We start from the raw sequence: 24,198 nt of genomic DNA on the forward strand, positions 1-24,198 counted from the left end.
AGTGGGATCGGTTGAGTACCTAGGGCACACCATCTCTCAAGATGGTATCAAACCTAAAATAGACCTAGTTAAGGCGATTAGGGACACGGAGGCCCCTAAAGGTGTTCAAGACCTTAAATCATTTTTGGGCCTTTCCGAATATTATTCAAAATTTGTGAGGAACTATTCCTCAATAGTGGAACCCTTACGAAATTTACTCAAATCCAGGACTTCGTTTGTGTGGTCCGATGCCTGTCAGAAGGCCTTTGATCAGGTCAAAGAAAGCATAATTACTGTTCCATCGCTGGGTAGGTTTGACCCGAACAAAACCACAATCCTTTGCACAGATGCAAGCAATAAAGGGTTGGGGGCCAGCCTCACCCAAATGGGGGAGGGTAAGGAACACATCGTGGCCTTTGCATCTCGAGCTCTAAAGGGTGCTGAAATCAACTACTCGGTGGTGGAGAAAGAAGCACTAGCTTGTTTCTGGGCGATCAAACACTTCCGCTTCTTTCTGTGGGGTATTCCTTTTACTATGAAGACGGACCACAAACCACTGATGTTTGCTTTCACCACCAAAGGAGCCAACAAAACCACCCCCAGAATTGCTAGATGGATTCTGGGACTGGAAGGCTACAATTTTTGTGTGAAATACATGCCAGGTTATCAAAACACGGTTGCTGACTTCTTGTCACGGTCTCCATCAGAGGGAGAGAGTGCTCCTGTCAGTTGTGAATGTGATGATGTGATACTGCAACTTACCTGCTTAAAAAAGGAAGAATGGAATGACAGTATGCAAACTGATGCAGAGATGTGTTCGATCAAAGAGTTCATCAAGAATGGGTGGCCTGAAAACAAGAATGACATTCCTACCAGTTTAAGTAAATTCTGGGATGTCAGAGTAGAACTCAATATACAAGGAAATGTGGTTTGCAGAGGGGAGAAAGTTATTCCACCGGAGAACTTGTGAGAGAAGATTGTGGGACTAGCTCACGTGGGACACTTAGGGCGAAGCCTAACCAAGAATAAAATCAGACTGGAATATTGGTGGCCAGGTATGGACGCCATGACGGAACAAGTGGTGAGAAATTGTGTAGACTGTAGCCGGAGTGACAAAACTCACCAGACCCGTAAGCCCCCCCTTTCTCCCGTCGAAGTGCCTGATCGACCATGGTCAAAGTTAGCCTTGGACATCATTGGTCCCCTCAACTTAAAAACATTGAAGGAACGCTTCATCCTGGTGCTGGTGGACTATCACTCAAGGTGGTTGGTCTACAAATGCGTCCAACAAATCGACACGAGAGTCCTCATACAATTCTTAGAAAGTGTGTTCTTTGAGGAGGGGTTACCTGATACCCTTATAACAGACGATGGAGTACAGTTCACTTCGGACAATATGAAAGAGTTTCTGTATCACCGGGGCATCACTCACCTCAAATCTGCATTATACTGTCCCCGTGCTAATGGGTTAGTGGAAAGGATCAACCGGTTGTTCAAAGAGTGTTTGCAGAGGGCAGAAGTAATGGGGACTCCAGCTAATTCAGCGTTAGTGGAAACAGTATGGGCCTATCGCACTTCTCCAAACAGTGTTACTGGGGTTTCCCCGTTCACCTCTCTCAAAGGAAGGATCCCGAAGACTAAACTTACTCCACCTGTAGGGTCAAGAAAGGAGACTGGTGTAATAAACAGAGATGAGATCTCAAGAAAAGTGGAAGAACACCAAGCTAAATACAAAGTCAGATACGACCAGACCAAACATGTAAAGAAACAAATGTTCAAAGAGGGTGATTGGGTCCGGGTGGATTTACCAAAAGCACGCAGGAAAGAAGCGTCAAGATTTTCGGATCCGTGCAAAATATCTAGTGTTGGAAAGAATGTAGTCCATCTCGACAATGGCCAAACATGGAGCATGGACAGAATCATCCCTAATGGACAAGGGGGTGGCGTTGACAATGATAGTAACCCAGAGACAGAGTCTCAAACTCTCAGTCCCAGAAGATCTCTGAGAACAAGGAGCTCACCTATCTGGACCAGAGACTACTGTGTTAAATGAGAGTTAATGTATAATGTTCCTTGGGGTTCCCTCCCAAGCCTTGCTGTTCTACTGCTTACATTGTTACTGCAGTGACCTCGTCGCTGCCTGTTGATACTGCCTTCTCCCCTGTCTCTTTCTTTCTTTCTCTCTCTCTCTCTCTCTCTCTCTCTCTCTCTCTCTCTCTGTCTCTCTCTTCGCCCTATGCAGGGAGGTGTGTTGTAATCTACTACTTGGTACGTTCCTTTTCCCCCCCCCTCCTTTCTCCTCCCATTGGTTCCTCCCCCTCCTTGTCACCAACATTCCATTGCACCCTTCCTCTGTTCTGCTGGATCCTGTGGTGGTGGAAGTACTAGTACTAGTACTCACTAGCTCTGGAAAAGCTTCTTTAAGTAAACCTTTATATTAGGTTTACTTAAAGAAGCTTTTCCAGAGCTAGTGAGTTGGGTTTGGGAGCAAGAAATCCAGCAGGTACACCGGTTCCCAGCTGTCCTCCGCAAGCCCTCCGGCAGGGATGCTAACCAGCCGAGGGCCATTCTAGTTTTTTTTGGCAACTTTCTGCTTAGACAGGCTATTTTTCAGAGAGCACGTCCTGAGGCCAGAACACAGTATAAAGATTCTCCTTTTTTGTTTGCCCCGATTTCTGCCATATTACTGTGGAACACAGATTGCAACTGCGGCAACTAATCAAACCTTACCAAGATGCAGGTTTTGAGGCATACTTGCTGGTTCCGGCTAGGCTGAAGACAGTTGTTATAGGCTCTTTTAAATTCTTTACTTCTGAAATTCAGGCGAGAGTATTTGGAATAAGTTTGGAGGAGATAAGAACTAGTTTAGTCCCTAAAGTAGTTCAACGGTCTTACTTATCAGCCTCACTAAATGAGCCCCGGAGGAAGTATGGTTTCATGGGTGCATAGGGGGTGGGGGGTCCGCGGTGCTCTTTGCTACCTCCATCACTCAGACCCATGGGTCTGGCTGCTTTCAAAGGGAGGGTGGGTTGGGTGGCTAGGGAGTTGGGAGGAGGGAATGGCGGGGGTGGGTGGCTGAAAGGGGGGCACAGGGTAAAATGGTGACGCGTGAACTTCAGCTGAAGTTTATCTTTGGGGATCTTTGTGTTTTCTGGAGTGTATTAAAAACTTGAGCTCATTCTGGAATGAAAGCTAGACTAGAGGGTTAGGTGGGCAATAGAATGTTTGAGATAAAAGCGATATGGTCTTACAGCTTGACAAATATTTTCAATTAGTATAATTGCTAAATTACAAATTGCCACTATTAATATCTGTGGGCTAAATGACAGTGCCAAAAGGAGAAAGGTTCAAGAATATCTCAAAGTCCAAAAGGCCGATCTGTATTGTCTTCAGGAAACCCATATCGCACGCAAGGATTGTGATCTGCTTAAATCTTTGGGGGTGAAGGTCATAGCGCATACTGCACAAGATGTTAGGACTAAGGGTGTTGCTATCATTTCGAAAGGAAGCACCATCACTCTGAGGAAAAAAGCGGTGGACGGGAATGGTAGGTGGGTTATAATTAGGGCTCCCGGTTTTATGGTATTTTTATTTCCATTTCCGTCTGTATTTATCCATATTTATTTTTTGGGAATTTTTTCTGTATTTATCACCATTTATTTTTGCCACAAGCAAAAGACGACGCTTCAGCTAGTTTTTTTCCACATTTATGTAAATTTACAATGCACTCATGCACTCGGTTGTTATGTGAGGGCACTGCCACCGTCAATGTACGAGAGGGGAGACCTCGGAGGGCAATAGCTGCTTGCAAGGATGAGGGAATCCATTTTGAGGAATTTCAATCAATTGCTTGGCTAGGGCTCTGATGGAGAGGATTAGTGTTCTATTTGGTCGAACTGTAAGGATGAATGTACAGATCTGTAGGTAGCTGTCTCCCCTGCATTGTTTCAAAAACCAGTCAAAACATCCATGCCAAGCACTCCCATTGCGCTTGCTAGTTTCCAAGTGATCAGACCTCATTAGCATGGATTGCACAGGTTCCCGGGTTGCACAGTGGGGCCATCTCTCCCACCAGGCACGCAACACCCATTGGGCTCAAAGGGCTTCAGCACCCCCCCATCGTGTGTGTCAGCCTGAGCTGAGACAGCTTCCCGGGCACACACACACACAGACAGTTTTTGAGCTGCTGAAGGCTGGCTGGTCTTATTGCAGCCGCACCGAGTACTTCACTGGTCTTTAAAAAGACCATTCACTTGTTAACGAGGCTTTGTTGTTTGTTTCACCCCTTCTTAGAGCTTAGAAACGGGGAGTGTCATTTATGCAAGGGATGCGCGTCTCCCACCAGACTGCGGGCAGTGTCTACAGGACCCCTGTATGCTCAGTGGCTTGAATAACGAAACGTAAAGAGCTGCCTTTTGCAAGGGACAGCAGAATTGTTTATTTGGAATGTGGGTGACTTGGGTTGCAATAAACAACATGTTCCTCAGCTGAAACATCGGCGGATATCATAACACACACCTATGCTTTCTGCTGAGACACATCGTGTTCTCAAAGTATAACACCGAATAATGAAATGACAGGGTCTTTCTTTTTAATGTGGCACTGTTTGGGTCTCAGATTCCTATACTATAGTTAAAGCAAGTCCTTTCGCTAATCTTGCAACCCATTGAACAAACATGAGAATTTTGCTCACATTTCTGGGGCCTCTGATTGGTAGCATAACCCTCTATTATTTCAAGGAGCAGTTACATTCAATAAAAAATATAATGTGCTGGCCAGCTTGGGGCATATGTGTCTTTCCTAACTGATAAATATCTTGCTTTAGTGCTTACAAAACAAATATGCTGCCTCTTGCCTCAACAGGTGATCTCTTTAAGAGGAGCCTTGAACCTGTAGAAAACATAATTGTTTATTAACGTCTCTGCTATTTCTGCTAATTACTTTTGCTGTGGCAGTAACTTTAATTCCAGGGGTTAGAAAATAACCTTGATTGCAAGTTTTTTGGGCAAAAACGTGGGGATTGATCTTATCACGCTGATTCTCGCATGCTTTCCCCCGAGTTTCGCACTGAGATTTCTGCAGATAATCTCTGTGATAATCCTCGACTCCTAATTCCGAAGAGCTCAGTAACTCCGGTTAACAGGCTCATCTGAATTTATAGGACACTTGCACTCCAGGCCTTAGCTGCGTGTTTTTCATATGCTCTATCCAGCCCATTTAAGGATGCCTGAAAATTACGTCATGATCAGCTGTGGCTATGACTGCGCTGGATGCCATCGGTTTGGCTGCTGTTGTGGAAGTTTGGGCATCACTGATTTTTGCGGATCATGAGACTGTGGACTGCAGATCATGCTTGCCAAGCTTGTGTCATAGTGTATTACGTGATGTACACAGTCTAGTGCACTGGAGCACGGCAACGCGACAAAATTTACTAGTGTTTTGCCGTCTCTAAATATAAATACAGACAAAGGAAATATAGTTTTCCTTCTGTATTTATATGTAAAAGTCCGTAAAAACAGAAAACCGGGAGCCCTAGTTACAATGGAATGTAAATGTAGTGGGGGTCTTTTTACATTGCGCTCAGTATATGCACCAGGGTTAGATGACCCGGGCTTCCTGCATTTTCTAGCTAATGAACTACCTTGGTGGTCGGCACCATATGTGGTCTGTGGTGAGTTAAATCTTAATGGTTCAAGAGGAACCTCAGGCGCCACTGGGGCATCTAGTAAAGGGCATAAACCACACTCTATGAGGGTGTATACCAATTTTTTTAAAGATATTGGCCTGGTAGATGTATGGGCTAAATTGAAAGCAGATGATCCTGGCTATGCTTATTACTCCACCCCTCATGGCAAATTCACCAGACTTGATTATTTTTTCATTTCCCCAACTCTTCTTCAGAAGGCTAGGGGGGATCACAACCCTATTGTCCTGGAACTAGTGGAATACGAAAGGAGTATATGAGTTGGACGTTTGAGAGGGCACTTCTATCAGACAAGGAATATGTTGAATATATGAAGGGCTGGTTTAAGGAGTTTTTTGACAATAATATTGGTAGCGCTCCTCCTGGAATGATGTGGGAAGCTTTCAAGGCAGCAGCGAGAGGGGAGACTCTGCAATATAGCTTGACCAAACAGAAAAAAGGGGCTGCACAGATTAAATTATTTTATCAAAAGCTTGCCCGTCTGGAAACAGAATCGATATGCAAGGTAGCTAGGGGAGAGGATATCTCTGCTACCTTGAATTCTATTACGGTCACCAAAGCATGTTTGTCCGACTTTAATGTTAAAAGGACAGCAGGGAAGTACTTGACCAAAAGACAGGACTGCTATGAATTCAGTGAGAACGTTGGTCGATTATTGGCAGTTAGGGCTAGGCAACAGGTCACGTCAGGTCATATAGAACATGTCAAGAATATGCGGGGGACGGTAGTTACAGATCCCGGGGATATCAGAGAGGCCTTTCTGGAGTTCTATGAGGATTTATATAGGGCCATCTACTACTCCTTTAGAGGATGATGAACTGGGGGTATTTATCCCGAAAGAGAAGGTCTCCCAGGAGGAGTGTCTATAATCGGGGCTGGATATCTCACAGGAGGAGGTATATTGCACACTTCAAGCCCTACCTGCAGATAAGGCAATGGAAACTAACAGTATCCCTATAGAGTTTTATAAGTTTTTCTTTAGAGAGACATGCCAGGCTTTTCTTGGCTTATTCAAGGAGATCAGCAAAGGAGCTCTACCACTTGGCTCTTGGGGCGCTGCCAATATTGTTTACTTCTGAAAGAAGGGCAAAGATCCTATCAGCATGGGTTCATATAGACCCATTACGCTGCTCAACAGTGATGCCAAACTATATTCAAAGATCTTTGCCACTCGGTTGAATTCTGTGATGCAACAACTAGATTCAGTTTGGCAGCACGGTTTTATACAGGGGAGGGGGACAGCAGACCATGTCAGAAGGGTAATTTCACTCTTTGACGCTACTGAAGTTCTCACAAATCCTATGGGGGTTGCCTTCCTGGATGCCGAGAAGGCGTTCGATCGTGTGGCATGGAACTATCTATGGAAGTTTTTGGAGGCCAATGGCTTGGGGGATTCATTTGTGAATGCGATACGGGTCTTGTACATCAACCCCATAGCATGACTAAGAATAATGGGGGAGGAATCGTAGGCTTTTTCAATTGGCAGGGGGACTAGGCAGGGTTGCCCGTCCTCCCCCTTGTTATTCGCATTATATATAGACCCCTTTCTTAGACGGCTGGAGGCCTCGGCAGATATCATTCCTGTAAGTCTGCACGGTTGGGGCACTAAGCTCCTGGCGTATGCCGATGATGTGGCCATTATTACTCCTGACCCAGATGGAGCAATGTGCGCCATGGAAAGCATTGCAGAAGTTTTTGGGACTCACTCGGGCTATTCGCTGAATAGAGCTAAAACACAGATATTGATGAATAGATTTGTTACTGCCTCGGATACTCGGATTGTGGAGAAAGCTGTTTATCTAGGGGTATGCATAACTGCTTAGATGGAGGATATTGTAGAGCGAAACATGGCTTCCATAATGGGGAAAATTAAAAATGACCTCCAGCGATGGGGCAACCTGAAGCTGTCAATAATGGGGCGGTGCAATATCATCAAAATGATGATTCTGCCAAAATAGCTGTATATCTTTCGCACAATCCCCTTAGAAATACATAATTTCTGGTTTTGCCAAATTGAGAGGGAGGTAGCGAGATTTATCTTGTCTTACAGCAAAACAAGGAGAGCTAACGCATTTCTATCCCTCCCAAGGGAGAGAGGGGGCTGGGGACTCCCACATTTCAAGCTATATTATTTAGCTGCAGTCTTGCAATATTATGCGCCTCTCCTCGGTGTCAAGGCTAGGGATGGAAACGATCCTAGCTATGTCCCCTCAATATTTGAAATCTTGATTGGCACTCGGGCTAACGACTGCCCCCTGGATTTTTTTAAATTCTTACAGCTAAGGGATTTCCTTCTTTAAAAAGCTGGCAGCGCTGTAGGCTTTGGGCAGGTGGCGTTAATTGAATTGTCAATTCACAGTTCGGGTTCCTCAATCTCACAACTTTATAGCTGCCTGCTTCAATGACTGCCAGACGATCTAGATAAGCACAGGCAAAGATGGCAGGATAAACTGGGGGTTTTGGATTCTTGTTTTTTTAAATCAGTCGAATTGGGGAATTCCTTGCTGTGTTTTGCTAATCTGAAATCACAACATTTCCAGACCCTTTTTGATCTTTATATCATGCCTGCGAAAATTGTAAAATGGGGAGGAGTGGAGGGAATTCGCTGTTTTAGGTGTAATGCACATGATGCAAATATAACACACATTTTCTCCACCTGTCCCTGCATCGAGTCATTGGGTCGAGAAATATCTGCTTTTTTACAGCTTGTTTTAAAAGAGGATATTCTTCTGTCACCTCACCTTATGTAATTTTGGGTGAATTAATTAATGGGGAAAAAGGGTGAAGAGCTTATTTTTATTGCGATGGCAGTTTTTAGACTTTGTGTTGCCTCTGCCTCGCTAGATCCGCAACCTCCAAATTTTCAACAGTGGAAAGGCCGATTTTTGCACATTTATAATTTCAAAAAAGCACTTTATGAGCAAAGAAGTGGAAAGGGTAGGTCAAAAGGGAAAAAGATCTGGGGCCCGTTTACAACTTGGGTTACTCCATTCACAAAGACAACTCTGTTTACTTGAAGAGACACGTGCAATTGCTTTAACCTCTAAATTTATTTATTGCCAGTATATTGCCCTTACTATCTCAAATTGTCTAGTTTTTGGTATTTGGTTTTAGCCGATCATGTTTTTTATTAGTTATATATTGACCCATATATATGGTAATATAAGCACCTTGATTGATTGCTGCAGCTGCACTGCTCTTTATGGCAAACTACAAATATATTTTTTTTAAAAGTAGATACTCAAATAAGAGATAAAAAAGGTATCATTGCGCATGTATTGGTGTACAGTGTTACAAAAGTCATTGCTCTCGTTACAGGTCTCCTTCCCCGCTTTGCCCATCCTTCCCTTCTCCCACTTGATTACTCCATTAAGTCTGTATACTCAAATCAGACCTTGGGGCTATCAGGAGGTGGACCATATAGAGCAACATACGATCCTGAGAATTCAAGGCCATGACAAGAAGGGACATTTTGTTCCCGAAATGCATTGGGCGCATTAAAGATTTTGGAATTTCTTCAATTCCTTGTAATTAAAGGCACTCTAAAGAGCCTCAGAAATTGTAAGAGTGACTCATTGTATTAGTTTGGAATATTGACATTGTTCACTAATAAATGTGAATACAAACAATCATAATAGTAAGTAGTGCATGCAACCTCCAACCAATTAGTGTTACTTGGTCATTGGTATTACACATATTCATGCATAGCAATTAAAGGGACTGCAGTGATGCTGGTCTCAAGCACAAGCTATAGATGGGTCCTTCATTTGCCATTGGTTTGACAATCAATCAGATTAAAATCTTATTAGGGCTTGAAAAATCCACTCGCCCGCTCGCTATGGTGAGCCAGATTTAATCAGGACAAGCTATTTTTAGGGCCTACTCACCCTTTCTGGTGAGTAGGAAGACAAACTGACTTTTGACCTCTGTCTCTCAAAGCCGAGCAAATGTGACAAGATTTAAAGGCATCTTTATTGTGAATGAGCAATAAAGATGCCTTTAAATCTTTTTTATCTTGTCACATTTGACCTCTTTCAGAGACAGAGGTCAAGTACATTACAGTTAGGTCGAATAGATTTTTCAAGTTACCAGACCTGCAGGTCCAGTAATATTTTATGAATTTTCAAGCCCTGCTTATCACTACTAAAAGTAAGAAAGGCAACTAATCTCCCTACAGATTCAAGGCGATATCATGAATGAATGAGGTCTGCATCTGTTTTTGAAATGCTACACTGTTTTAAGCACCTATATTTAACTCAGAAAGTCTAGGACGTAAAGCACGAGCTTTACACATCACAGATTTATTACAGGTAGGGACACCAATGGAGAGCAACTACCTACTGGCCATAGTAAGTAATCATGAGTGATTCTGGTTCTTTGAATTGACACAGCACCTTTACCTACTGTTACTTATATGTGGTACAGCGTCTCTGCTCAATAAAACTCAATACCCATACTGATTAAACAAAATATATAATTCAATGAAAAAAACATAGATTCAAGTGACATTATAGTCAGATGAAAATGTCAGTAAAACATAATATCTTTAACTCAAAAACCCCTGAAATTCACCAGTTATAGTTACCTAAAGTGACTATACATAATCTGTTACTTTGATAGCTTTATTTCGGTCAAATGACCATAAAAGCACAGATAAAATATGTACATACAAGATAAAACATAAATAATTATGCATACGACAGCGCTAGGTGGCGCTAGCCAAGATGGCCGCGCCGAGGTAGAGCTCTGCGATGCCTGACCCCTCGCATCCGTCCTGATCCTGTTGCTGCTGTCCTGGGCGCACTCCACTTCCCGAAATCTGCTGCGGAGCCGTAACCCCACCCTCGCTGCAACTTTGGGCCGTGTCCGAGCCTTGGGGACTGAGTTCTGCCGCCTGAGAGCGGCACCGTTGCTGAGGCGCGTTTTCGGCCGGTTCTTCGGCCGGCGGCGCCTGCTACGAGCGCCCGCGGCGTCACACGTGGGACGTGGGCCGCTGTCTGCTGGCGACTGGACTGAGGCAGGAGACGCCCGCGGAGACGAACTTCGGCTTGGAGCGCGCTGCGGGTGAGTCGGAGGGGGGGCGACGGCTCCTAAGCGCCTCCCCGGACCACCCCGGCCACGGGGCCCCGATCGGCAGGCGGGCCGGCCCGGGTGCTGAGAGCCTATGTGACCGGGCCCGGCTTGGTGATTGCCGCCTCCTTGCGCATCGTGGCGCCTTGGCCTGCGGGCCGGTGTGTCCCCCGGGGGACTGCCCTCCTCTGCCCCTCCTGCCCTCCGCTCTGCATGCCAGGTGGGGATTTGCTGCTGGCCGGGTGGAAGCTTGGCCCTTCCTGGATCTCCCGACGGGGAAGCTACGCTGGACTGTTCTGCCTGGTGCCATTTGTTCGACACTGTTGCTGAGGGGACCCCCCCCCCCTCGCCCGGCGAGGCCGCCCACGGAGCTGTGTCAGGGCTGGAAAGGGGCGCCCTGCGACATCTGCGTCCCGGGAAGGATCGAGCCGTGGGCCCCGAGCTGGGGAACAGTGGAGCTCCGAACTGCAGGACTGCCCCGACGGGCTGAGGCCGTGGACGGCGCTGGTGTGGCCCGAGTGTCGCAGCTAGCCTGGGGACCGTCCCCCGGACTTGCCCGCGGCGCGGGGCCAGTGGCGGGGCGGTGCTGGTCCGGACCCTGGTTCGGGGGGTGAGCCGTGTGGACCCACCATGGGCAAAGAAAAAGGCCCAAGGCAGCCGGCGGCATCCCACCAAACGAAGATTGACCGCTACGCGACCCCCGACCCCCCGGGGGCCGGCGGGGGGGAGGCGCCCGCCCCCAACAACGACCTGGCCACCATCCTCCACGCAATCGATGCATCTCGCACCTCTCTGGAAGGGATGGTTGGGGAGGTGAAGGTTGACGTCGCGCTTCTGCGGCAGGATCTCCGCAACGCCACGGCCCGCATCACGGAGGCAGAATCGCGGATCTCCGCGACGGAGGACGACATCCATCAATTGCAGGACCAGGTCCGGGAGCTCACGACCCACTCCAAGGAACTGCACAGGCGGACGGAGGATGCCGAAAATCGCGCCCGCCGCAACAACCTTCGCCTGGTGGGCTTTCCGGAGGGGATCGAGTCGGGCCGGGCCGACGACTTCCTAGAGGCCTGGTTTAAATCCTGGATGCCGGCGGGCAGCTTGTCTACCTGGTTCGTAGTGGAGAGGGCACATCGGTCGCTGGCGTCCAAACCTCCGGTGGGGGCCCCTCCACGCCCCTTTATTCTTCGGATCCTTAACTTCCGGGACAGAGATGCCATTCTGCGGGAGGCTCGGGTGAGTGGCAAACTGGCATATAACAACCACACCATTATGATTTTCCCGGATTACACCCGGGAGGTCCAGGAGCAACGCCGCTCATATACGGAGGTGAAGCAAAAGCTGCGCTCCCTGGGCCTTCAGTACCAGCTCCAGTTCCCGGCCCGCCTCCGCCTTGTCTTTCAGGGTAAGACGCTGTTTTTCGACACCCCCAGGGCGGCCTGGACATGGCTTAACGAGGAGAGGCCCCTGCGACAGCTGGACGGGGGGCAGTCCGTTGCGGGCCCCGGGTGCCCGGTGGTGGCTGGGTCCCAGCGGCCGCGGCGCGGGAAGCGCACACGCTCCCGGCAGCGGCGAGGCGCCGCGGTCGCCAAGGTCCGGTCAGCGAGCGCTTCTGGCAGACCAATGAGAGACTCTTCCGCCTCTTCCGAAGCCTCCTCCCGGGCTGCCGGGGGATCCCGACGCCGAGCATCGCCTGGGCCGGACGGGTCTCCGACCCCCCTCATCACGCGCATTGACTCATCGGACCTTTCCCGCAGTCCCGCTATATGACTTTCTCCGTGTTTCTTGCAGTTGCGGGGAAGGTGACTGCCTTGCCCGAGGGCGGGGGTGGGGGGCTCCACCATATTGTACCTCCCAGTACCAGCCCAGGTCAGAACAATGTCATCCGTACTTCAGGAGGGGTCCACTACGCTCTTTATACCCGAGCACCTGAGCTTGGGGTCTTGTGACTGTTAGTTTGGTTCGGGCGACAGATGCTTCTGGTTTCGAAGTGTAGGGTGGGGGTGGGGGGTTGGGGTTTGGTGTTTGCTTGGGGTCTCTCTTTATGAGACTGTTTTGTTTAGGTTTGAATTGTTATTTGCTGAGCCTCTCACACAGCGCTGCGCGGCGCCCGGCGTCGTGTCCCTTCATCCCGCTCTTCCTGTGCACTCTGCTGCCGCTCACCTTTAACCACCGCCCGACCACTTCCCCTGGTGGAGCCCAGTGGTCCCTCCGGGGCATGCGCGCTCCGTGCCCCATCCTGCTGGCGCCCGGGTCCACGCGTGTCCCCCCGGCGCTCCCTGCCTGCCCCCTTCCCGGCGCGCTTCTTTCTCACGGATGCCATGGCTGATTTAGCTCCCAAAGCCCAGGTGCGCATCCTGTCCTGGAATGTGAATGGCCTGCTGGACCGGCTTAAGCGCACTGTCGCTCTCAAATACGCCCAGCGCGTGGGCGCTGACGTGATCCTGCTTCAGGAAACCCACCTCCTTGGTGAGAACTGTCCCTTTCTGGCGCGCTTCGGATACGACCGGGTGTGGCACTCCGGGTTCTCGCGCGGGTCGCGTGGGGTTGCGGTCCTCCTGCGCCGTTCCTTTCCCTTTGTGTTGGCCCGGGTGGTGCACGACTCCCAGGGGAGGGCGGTTGCGGTTACCGGCACGCTTGAGGGCCGACCACTCAGCCTCTTGTCACTCTATGTGCCGCCCACGGGGCTGTCCTCGGCCTTAGCTCTGGCTGCGTCCTGGCTAGCGACTTTTCCGCCCGGCACTGTTGTCATTGGAGGGGATTTCAACGCCGTTTCGGCCCCGCACCTCGACTCTTCGGGCCCGGTCTCGGACTCCCGCGCGGCGCGGGCGAGGCAGCTGGCCGGGTGGGCAGAAGCTCAGGGACTCTGCGACGCGTGGCGGCTCTGGCACCCACACACGCGACAATACACACACACCTCAGCCGCCCACCACTCTCAGGCACGTATCGACGCGATCTTTGTCCCCCCGGCCGACTGCCCGGGTATCCAAGACGTCCGTATCCTTCCCCGGGGGATATCCGATCATTCTCCGCTTTTATTGGGCTTGGGCCCCCCGCCTCACGGGGCTCGCCAAATGTGGCGCTTCAATGCATGGTTCCTGCAGGACAAAACGCTCCGTAAGGAGGTGGGATCCGCGCTGGCCCTCTATTTTGGCGACAATGAAGGATCGGTCTCCTCGGCGGGCACCCTCTGGGAGGCATGTAAGGCCACGGTTAGGGGGGTTGCCAAGGCGCAGGTGGTGAAACATCGCCAGACACGGCTGCAGCGGCTCACGGCCTGTGAGGCTCAGGCGCTGCGTCTGGAACAATCGGTTTCTGACTCCGGGGATCCGGCCGAGGCCCGGCAGCTGCGGCTGCGAGGAGATTCGTCAGCGGTCGCTTGACGCGGCTAAACTTCTCTGGCAATCCTCGGTGGCGCGGGTATATGGCTGGGGCGACAAAAATGGGGCGCTCCTGCACCGACTGGCCACTTATCCCAGGGCATCGCGCATCATCCCGGCGGTGACCGACTCGGGGGGCACGCTTCAGTCCTCGTCCGTGGCTATAGCAGATGCTTTCGCTCAGTACTACTCACAACTCTACCGGGCACGAGCTTCGGATCTGCCTTTGGCGTCATTGCTCACCGATGGTAATTTACGCCTTCCCCGGCTGCGGCCCAGTGATTGGGAGAGTCTGGAGGTTCCCATCTCTCCTGAAGAGATCGGAGACGCGATAGGGCGCACATCCGCCGGGAAAACCCCTGGTCCGGACGGGTTCCCACAAGAATTTTATGCCACTTACAAGGAACACTTGGTTCCGCGGCTGGGTGCCCTATATGCGGAGGCGATTGAAAGAGGTTCCTTCCCCCCGGAGGCTGACCTTGCCACGATTGTGGTCCTGCCTAAATCCACTCCACCGCCCAGGGACAGGTCGGCCTACCGGCCGATCTCTCTGATCAATACCGATATCAAACTGTATGCGGCGGTTCTGGCCCAGCGGCTACGGCCCCTCCTGTCGTGCCTGGTGCACCCGGATCAATGCGGCTTTATGCCGGATCGGGGCACCCGCCACTGCCTCCGCCGCCTCCACGTGGCTCTGGCACACCGCCATCGCATATCTCCCTACCTCACTCTCCTGCTCGCCGACTTCGAGAAAGCCTTCGATTCGGTGGGATGGCCCTACCTGTTCGACGTATTAGCCCATATGGGCTTCGGTCCCAAGTTTGTTGGGATGGTGCGGGTTCTGTACGCGCGCCCTCGCGCTAGAGTGTTGGTTAACGGGGCGCTGTCGAGAGCGTTCCCGATCAGTCGGGGCACGCGGCAGGGGTGCCCACTCTCACCCCTTCTTTTTGCGCTCGCAATGGAGCCCCTTGCTGCCCTAATCAGAGCGGACTCTCTCATTCGGGGATGGGAATGGCCGGGCCTTGAGGCGGACAAGATCGCCCTCTATGCGGACGACGTTCTGCTGTACCTTGGCGACCCAGCGCGTTCGGGCCCTCGAGCTCTCCATACCTTGGGCCGCTTTGCCCGCGCCTCTGGCCTCCGCCTCAATTTGCACAAGTCGGTCCTCGTACCCCTTCACCCCTCCCGGGAATGCTTCGACTGGCAGACCACGATTCCCCTCCGCCGGCTGTCTTTCAAGTATCTGGGCATCTGGGTCTCCCTCCTCCCGGAATTGAGCTGGGCGCTCAACGTGGCCCCTTTGGTCAAGAGAGCCAAGGCAGACCTTACTCGGTGGCACTCTCTCCCGCTGAACCCGCTGGGGAGAGTGGCGCTCTACAAAATGATGATCCTCCCCCGGTTTCTGTATGTTTTGCAGAACACTCCGGTGTCCTTTCCGAGGTCGTGGTTTCGGGAGTTGGATGGGATGGCCACCAGGTTCCTCTGGGGTGGGAAGAGGCCACGGTTGGCCGTGCCGATCTGCCGCCTCCCCACCTTTGATGGGGGGCTGGGCATGACCAACCTCTACCTTTACTATCTGGCCGCCCGGCTTCTGGTCATTCATGACTGGTTTGGGGGGGGATGGTCCGATCCGGCCTACAGGGTGGAACTGGAGGCCTTGGGTCTCCCCAGTGTTCAGGACCGCATGTACGGCGCCCCGATTCCCACCTCCTGCCCCGATATCACCAAGGCGGTCTTCCTGGCTTGGCGGGCAGCACTCCGCCACACCGAATGGACCGGGAAGCTGACGCGCGCCACCCCTCTCTGGCATGGGACATGGTTACGGGAGGTTGCGGGGTTGGAGGGTTTTGAGCCGTGGGACTTGCTCGGCATCTCCCAGTTGGGAGATGTATGGCGGGGGGGACGCATGTGCTCATATTCGGAACTGCAGGCGCGTTTTTCTCTCCACCCGTCCCAATTCTATAGGTACCTTCAATTGAGACACGCCATACGGGCCCACACCCCGCTTGACATCCGGCTGCCGGATCATAGCCCCCCGGAGGCTCAGGTCCTGATGGGTAACCTAGGAAGGGGAGGCATATCCAGAATATATCGTTCCCTTGTTAACAATACCCCTGTGCCCCAGGAGGGTCTGAAGGAGCGATGGGAGGAATGGGTGGGTCCCCTGGACGAGATCGATTGGCGGGAAGCCCTTATGGCTCCCAGGCTAGTGACGGCATCCGCCAAACTGAGACTCATTCAAATTTACTATCTGCGCACGGCCTACCTTACACCAGCGCGCCTGCGCCGCGCGGGCCTCTCCACCGACGCAGCTTGCCCTCGTTGTAGCTTTGACCCGGCTGACTTCCTCCACATGGTATGGTCCTGCCCGGAACTGGAGGGGTATTGGAGTGGTATAGAGACTGACTTGACGGAGGTCCTGGGGTGGGAGGTACCGCACGACCCCAAACACATCCTACTGGGTATCACTGACGGCCTGGACGGCACGCGCGCCGAAAAAGTGTTTCTCATGACAGCGTTAATGGTGGCAAAAAGGGACATTGCGGCAGCCTGGAAACAGCCGCAGCCGCCTAGTCTGACCAGGTGGAGCGCGGGGGTGGACTGGTGTGCGGCGCAGGAGCGGACTCTTTACCAAGCTCGGGGCTGCCACAAAAAGTATCGCAGGGTTTGGGGGAAATGGTTAGGGAATGTATTGTGATTGGTAGGGTGGGGTGGGGCGGAAGGGGGAGGTGGTTTCGGGGGTGGGGGGCGGTAAAGGGGATTGATTCCCAGATGGGATTAATGTATAAGGCTGGTCTGAAAGGCTCACTGTTTTTTGTTGCACAAGAAAACAATAAAAACTTGTTTATCAAAAAAAAATAATTATGCATACAAGATAAAAAGTTATTAAACAAAAGTTATCAAAGATGAGATGATACACAATTTTTGTACATCAATATTAAGAACAATCACATTTTCAATCAGTTAATCAGGGCAGACCTCCTACGCCATATACCATATAAGAAACGGGAAACAGTGAACACAATAGGTGGTGAAGTATCATAACGTAATATCCTGCATGCTTGCGCACATTGTTTTAGACCCAAATTTCTACACAGTGGCACAATCCAAGATCTACGTATTTCCTTATAGGCGGGACAAAAAAATAAAATATGGGCTAGGTCTTCTTTAGATTCGTTGCAACCAGGGCAAACCCCCTCACCTCTCCCTGCCCATTTGCAGGTCAGTTCCCCAATTGGGAGGCAACCATACCTTAACTGGATATATAGCTTTTTTGCCATAGGGGGCTGGATCAAATCTAAGAACTCCTCCCTGCTGGGTGCCAATTTCACTTGTAGAAAGTCTGTAGTCAACCTGCCTATGGACTGTGAACGGTATAACAGAGCTAATCTGTTACAGTTAGATGAAGGCTCAAACCAGATATCCAAGCAAGGCACATTCCGAGCAGCCTTCAGAAAGAAAGAGTGAATATATGCTACCTTATCAGAAAAAAATCTTGCAAGTGTATTGCAGCTAGTCTCAGATGGAGGGGTGGAAGAAGAAACGCAATTGAGGGATGTTAAAGACTTCACAATAGCAAAGATCACCCTAGATGAATTTTGGGCCACCTCAATTTTGTTGGCAAAAACTTCACACCGTACCAACCTTATGTGCCTTTGACAGGTTTTTAATGTTGATTGGTACTCATCCCAGCCTGATTTAGGTCTTGGAGCCGTAAGAGCTCATAATGCTTACATTGCTTCCTAAGGGCGGCTAACTCCTCATTAAACCAGTCTGCCTTAGGTATGGGTATGCAGACTGTCCTCTCAACAACATGAGCAAGTGACTCTAATATTCCAGCTATCCAATCTTTGACTTGAATGCTAGCAGAAGTAACACAGCTATCAAGCTTAGGGTGATTTGTGGCAAGAGCCTTATTAAAACTGGCAGGAGTAATCCTAGACCATTCCTAGAATATATAAATATATATTCCCTACTGGCAGTAGCCAGTGGGAAGTTAAAGTAAGGGCTTAATTTCTATTAAAAAGCAGTTTTTGACTTGCTTATATATTTGGTGCCCATGGATTACTTTCTTACGTAATTTTCCAAACTAGAACTGACTTGAGCTGCAGTCTGGAAAGTTTTGGGTGGACTGTGAAGAGGGGGCTGAGAAAAAGGGTGGGTCCCAAAATGCTTTTTCCCCATGTTAATTCCCATAGATGTTTTAGCTGCATCAGCAGCCCGAACTGCTGGCCGGAATTATGCCAAATTTGGCAGAAAGCTAGCTTTTGGTCCGCAGATCGTACTTTTTGTGATTCAGTATAAATCCGTTTAGTAGTTTTTGAGATATTAAGCGGGAAGCAAATTTGTATATATAGGGATGCAGATCCACCCGCGGAGGATCCGTGAACCCCTGCACTAAAGCAAGGTCCTGATTGGATGGCCGCACCTTCACAGAAAAGTTGCAGCTGCCATTTTGTTTGTTGCATCGGCTGGGGTTTTGGGAAAAGAAGAGTGCAAAAACAGATAAGGGGTCAGGATACACGTATCCTGACCCCATAGAACACATAGAGGAAACCCTTAGGGATCCATCATGGGCAAAACATTGTCCACTTTTCCTTTTAATGTCCAATCCGCAGGACTCACTGTGGTCCCTGTGTAAAATCACAGAGGATCCGTGAATCCAGACAAAATAATGACCAAAAAAAACTGCATCCAACACCATGCTTGGGTTTGGGTGCATGTGGTATGATTGGCCGCAAGGCCAGGCATTGCAGCCATACCCCCGACACTCACAGTCAAAGGCCGTTTGTGGCGCTGGGTATATTAACATGCTAAAAAAATCACAGCAATTCACTGGAAACACAAAAGGTTACAGAGATGTTATAGTTAGGTTCTTAATTTAGCTGAACAAAATAATAGAAATTCAGCAGTTATAGTTAAACTTATAGTTAGAGTTAGAGTTATCTGAAGAAACTATAACTTGAGCCATTAAGTGACTTAAAGCAATGAGTCATAGTTTCTTAACACAATTCTAACTATGAGTAAAACTATAAATGCTGAATTTCTATGGTTTGGTGAAACTCAATTCAGAACCTTGTTTTTTTCAGTGAATCTATACATAGTCACTGAAAAAATCAAAGGTTACAGGGACGTTATAGTTAGACACACACACACATATATACATACATGTATTACATTAGTTGCTTTACCTAGAGCTACTGTGCCACTCCCTTGATAACAGATTTGAGAGCGATCCGGGCATCTCACAACAGCAGCGTTCTGAGAGGAGCACTGATCCTCCAAGGTACTGATGCAGGAATAACATTCCTGATCGCCAGGGACCAAAGAACTATTGCCTGAAAGGAAACAAAAGGAAACATGTTGCTTATTGTCCCAAACTAATTTAGCATGTTTATATCAGAAACATCCAAACACAGAAACACTAACTAGGAAGAACATAGATGGTCAAAATGGTGGCCCTAATGTTAAAGCTCCATACTGTGATTTCTGTTTCCCGGCCTACATATAGGATTGGTTTACTACATTGCTACAGGGCTTTACATCCACATTACTCTTACAAAGGTCCACATAACTTCTTTTTATGAATAGGTATGGCTTACTCCTGGAAATTCAGGAATACGTCACAGCTACTCTGAGAAAAAAATCTTTGTAAAACAGGTCACAGGCCAGAAACATCTGGATCACCTTTGACTAACATCTATTTATTCTCTGAAATAAGTTGATGCTTCTACATATATTGCTGATGCTAATGTAATTGCATCACTTTCATTATGCATCCTACATAGTGCTATAACAAATGTTACACATGGTGTCTTAGAGAATGTGGTCCAAATAGACAACTACTCTCAAATCCATTGATTCACATTTGTGATTGAAAATGTTTTGTCACTATGTGTCCTAGTATAATTTATATAACAACTCATCCCTCGTCAACCAAAGCACATCATCTCTGAAGGACGCTTTTCTGTTTCAAATTAGGAATTTCTGGGAAATGTTTAAAATGTCAGGTTCATCTTAACACGCACAAAATGTTTCAGAGGGCTCCAAATAGTATCTTTGACCAAAAATAGAACTCAAGTGCTAGGGCCTACAACACTAGCGCACTAGGCATTTTCATGTGTCAAAAACATTCTGTGGTAAAAAAAAAGTGCTCACTTCTCATGGTTTACCGCTAATCACCCACACAAACTGAAACTCAATTATAAGGAGAAGGAGCAACACAATTTAAATACAAAGATATCAATATAATAATAGAATTATTTTTAAAAAAGTAATTAGGCAGATGATTCTTCATTTAGATCCTTCTTCTTTATTATATTTCAAATCAGGTTCTTTTCATAAAATGTCATTTGATTTTTCAAATTTGGACTTCTTGCTTTCTTGCATAAATTGTATTATCCTTTGTTCAATAATTAAATCAGAAAACGCGTTTCGTCCTAAAAGGACATCATCAGGGCTTGGTAATTAGAAGTGAATTTTCTCGTTATTCAAATGCACCGCATAAATTGGTCTGAATAAAATTAAATACTGAGAGTACTTTAACTCCTATTGGTGTCTCATCTATTTTATGCCTGCTAATTTTGCGCATTTATTTTAAAGAGTAATCTAGTTTATACCTTGATATGAAGTAGAATTCTCAACCAAAGTAGTAAGTAGCCCACAGCGTCAGGGCGGCCCGATAAATCCCACTCAAGCTTTGAAAATGAATCAATTAAAACCATATTCTTTGGGTTAGATCCTCTAGAAAGATGTTTAGTAGGTAGTAACATATACGCTTATTTACCATAATTCTGTGTGTGCGATGGAACCACCCCAGAGACTCTTTTCTGCTTTGATCATGTAGAGCTTACTCCTCACTAAACTCATGCAATGCAACACAGCAAGGGAACTTACTGTGCTGCATTGCGTGAAAGGAAGAGAGCAGAAATGCACCATATTTACTAAGATATTACATGCTTCTGCTCTCTCTTTGTGCTGGCACACTTGTAGCATCCTATCGCCCCTACAGGCAACCTTGCATCATGCTGCAAGGGTACATGCATTGTGGTCAGGCTAGTTGTTGTGCAGGAAGGGACACCTTCCTGCACAAACACTATCCTTCGAGGCTTGATTTCTTTGAATGTGTGCTACACAATGGAGCACACATGCAAAGAGGAAGCAACAAGCAGTAGTATAGATATTTTGCTTTGTTGCGCAAAGGACCATTCTGGGGCAAATTCAAGTTGAGTTGCTGTGGTAAATCCTGGTTTGTATGATTTGCGTGGCTTTGTAAATGTCACTAAAAAACTTGCACTGTTTTGGGTCCACTTGTGTGCTACAAGGACAATGCAAGTGCTTAGTAAAACTGGCCCTAAATCCTTACAACCTATGTTGGTGTAGACCGGATCCACTTTCTTGATATTGGTTAAAGGTATCACTCACTGAAGAAGCAGTCCTTGTCCAGTTACTCCTATTTGAATCTAGTGTGCATATAAGATAGTTGAACAAAATATAAACAAAATGTAACAATACTCACTAAGTTGTACCACAAAGACATCCAATGCACCCTGCTTGCACAAAACTTAATTTCTACTATAATCTAAGTTTTCTGAAAGTGGATGATTTTAGAATGAACTGTTGTAGCTTGTGTTTATTTGTTTAATAAAGATAGCTTGAATACAAGTATTAGTGTGTCTTAAGTATAGCCTTGTTATATTTTTCAAATGTACAATATGTAAAGAAACCTTAAGAGCTATCTGGTTTGGGATACTAACACCATGCTTTAAATTGGCATTCATGTTTCTTATAAATAAATAAATATAAATAAAGAACATATGGAGATTATTGTAGCAATCTAGAAATTGACTAAGACAATACATTCCTTCCATACAGTAGTGCTTAGCTGGATTGGACCTTTCAGCTTGAGTGAACTTTTCTCTAGTTGAGTTAGATCTGCATGTGAAGAAGTTATGTGTCGGTTCTTTAACTATTTTTTCTTCACTCACATAATTCTTATTAAGAGCCACAGTTAATGGCCCTTTCAAAAATGGGACTAGTTAGGCATAATCTTATTGTATTTGTTGTTCAACCTACAGGGACCCTGTTGTGAAATGTACCTTATTTTTCTCTTTTCTAAGAGACTATGTAGGAATTTTGTAGCTGCAAATAAAATTACCAGTCTGGTTGGCGGGTGGCTTGTGCAGGAAGTCTTCAGTCACCAACGTATTACAGAGGTCTTCAGAGCAGGCATGAAGTTTCTGACTGTCATATGAGGTGTCAAATGAGTCTGTTGTGAACTCCTGGTTGTCGTAAGTGCCAACGTCACACCCCTTTATTGTCGCTGACACATTTTGTTTACCTGATGTAACAGAAAGACAAGGGTAAAAAAATAAATATCAATGGAGTGGATAACAAAAACAGAGGCTAACATATTTATTAGAGGATAGGAAGAAGAGATAATAATTGTTTAACCAAAATCAACATGGGATTTGTGCACCGCGCCCTTTTACCTACTTGTAAAAAGGCAGAATTGTTAAGGGCAAAGACAAATAAAAGTGACCACACACACTGAAACATATACCTACTGGTTCTTTCTTGAGGGATTGGTGCACTCAACATACTAGCTTCCATAGACATAATAGACAGCAGGTCTGTAAACTGAAAATTGCAGGATTTAAAGACTAGGGGTCCCATTCACAAACTGCATTTTGTTGTGCATAGAGTAGTATTACAACTGTACTAACATACAACAAAATGATATTCACATACCTACACATGGAGGCCTATGCATCCACCTCTCCCATGATTTCTGTGCAGAGATTGTCACCCTAACTGCGAAGATGTTCACAAATGTAAGTTTATGCAGATAAAGGTCAGGAACATTCTGGCATCCAGTAGTGAGATTCGGGGTCTAGTCTGCCCCAGGGCATATGTGACAGAGGCAGCTGGAAGAACACACTATGCTTATTCTATGCATATCTTTTGACAGAACTGGGGAAGATATTGGCTATCTGCTGATCAAGATGGCTGCAATGAACAGGGAAGGCAGAAAAAATGCAAGTCTGATGTGTTTGTGCGGCCTCGCCGTGTAATAAATTCACTCATCTGTTTGGGTCTATTCAGGCTCGTTTGCAAAACCTTAGCTCAACCCTGGGTGCCTGTGGCTTTGGTCAATAAGGCTTTAACAAAGGAACAAGTGCAAAGCATTTGAAGTACCAAAGCAGTTGTATAAGAAAGAAACAGAACCCAAAGGAAATCCAACACTAATTTGTAAAAATAGATCTTATTTTTATGTGTTTTTAGACACCAAAATGAACTAAATCTACTGGTGCGTCCCGTATATATAAATTATTAAGCAAATTGTAACTCATTGCTTTACACTCAAATCAGAAGCACACATTGGCAACTACCAGGGTTACTGGTTACTTTGAAAACTTTTACAAAGTTGTTTTTTGTGGTCCTGATGTAAGGGATACAGGATGCAGAAGGATGCTGATCTGGAGACAGGGGTTTTCCTGTGGCTACTCCCTCATCTACAGTTGTTGTGTGGCTACTTTGGCTACAGGGGTTGATGTTCCTGGAAGTCTGGTTGAAGTCCTGCCAAAAACCATTTGCCATTGGTCTACTGGTCTTTGGTTACACAGAAACCACTGGTTCCTTTTAATTGAGGCTTGTGTCCATCGTGAGTGACCAAATTGCATGCCAATGAATCTTCTGGGTTCAGAAGACTTAGGTGCAACGTTTGAGGGGTGGGACTCTCCCAGTCTGCAGTTTGAAGGTCAACAGTGGTTAAACTATTATGGCTACCAACTCGCCAAAGCAGTCTTCTTCACCTTTTGTGGCACTGTAGCTGTAACAAGATGTCAACCAACTAACTCTTGGAGTCACTTCTGTCTAGGGCTCATGGATGACATTTCTTCAAGCAGGGTACCACAGACACGGTCCTCTCTTTGTGAGCCGAGGAGCAGCAGATGCCATCCAAACTGTTGTGCGGCCTCTTTTTGCAATGGTCAGGGATCAGCAGGGCAGTCCTTCGGCCCTTCCTCAATGGCAGATGTGATCTGAGGTTTGGGTGACATGGGT

At 47.6% G+C, this 24,198-nt stretch overlaps 1 protein-coding gene across 1 annotated transcript in view; it reads right to left on the minus strand.

Moving 5' to 3' along the window:
• The window catches only part of LOC146808919 (ly6/PLAUR domain-containing protein 3-like), a 112,806-nt gene that overhangs the window by 45,348 nt on the left and 43,260 nt on the right, over positions 1–24,198 (minus strand). Inside the window, exons 3-4 of the mRNA XM_085615724.1 lie at positions 22,292–22,474; positions 19,326–19,472 (exon numbers count right to left, since the gene is read on the minus strand). Of these exons, the coding sequence (XP_085471850.1) occupies positions 19,326–19,472; positions 22,292–22,474 (330 nt within the window). The remainder of the gene's footprint in view (positions 1–19,325; positions 19,473–22,291; positions 22,475–24,198) is intronic.

This window comes from Triturus cristatus, chromosome 7 (genome assembly GCF_964204655.1).
Source record: "Triturus cristatus chromosome 7, aTriCri1.1, whole genome shotgun sequence".
Taxonomy (NCBI): Eukaryota; Metazoa; Chordata; class Amphibia; order Caudata; family Salamandridae; genus Triturus; species Triturus cristatus.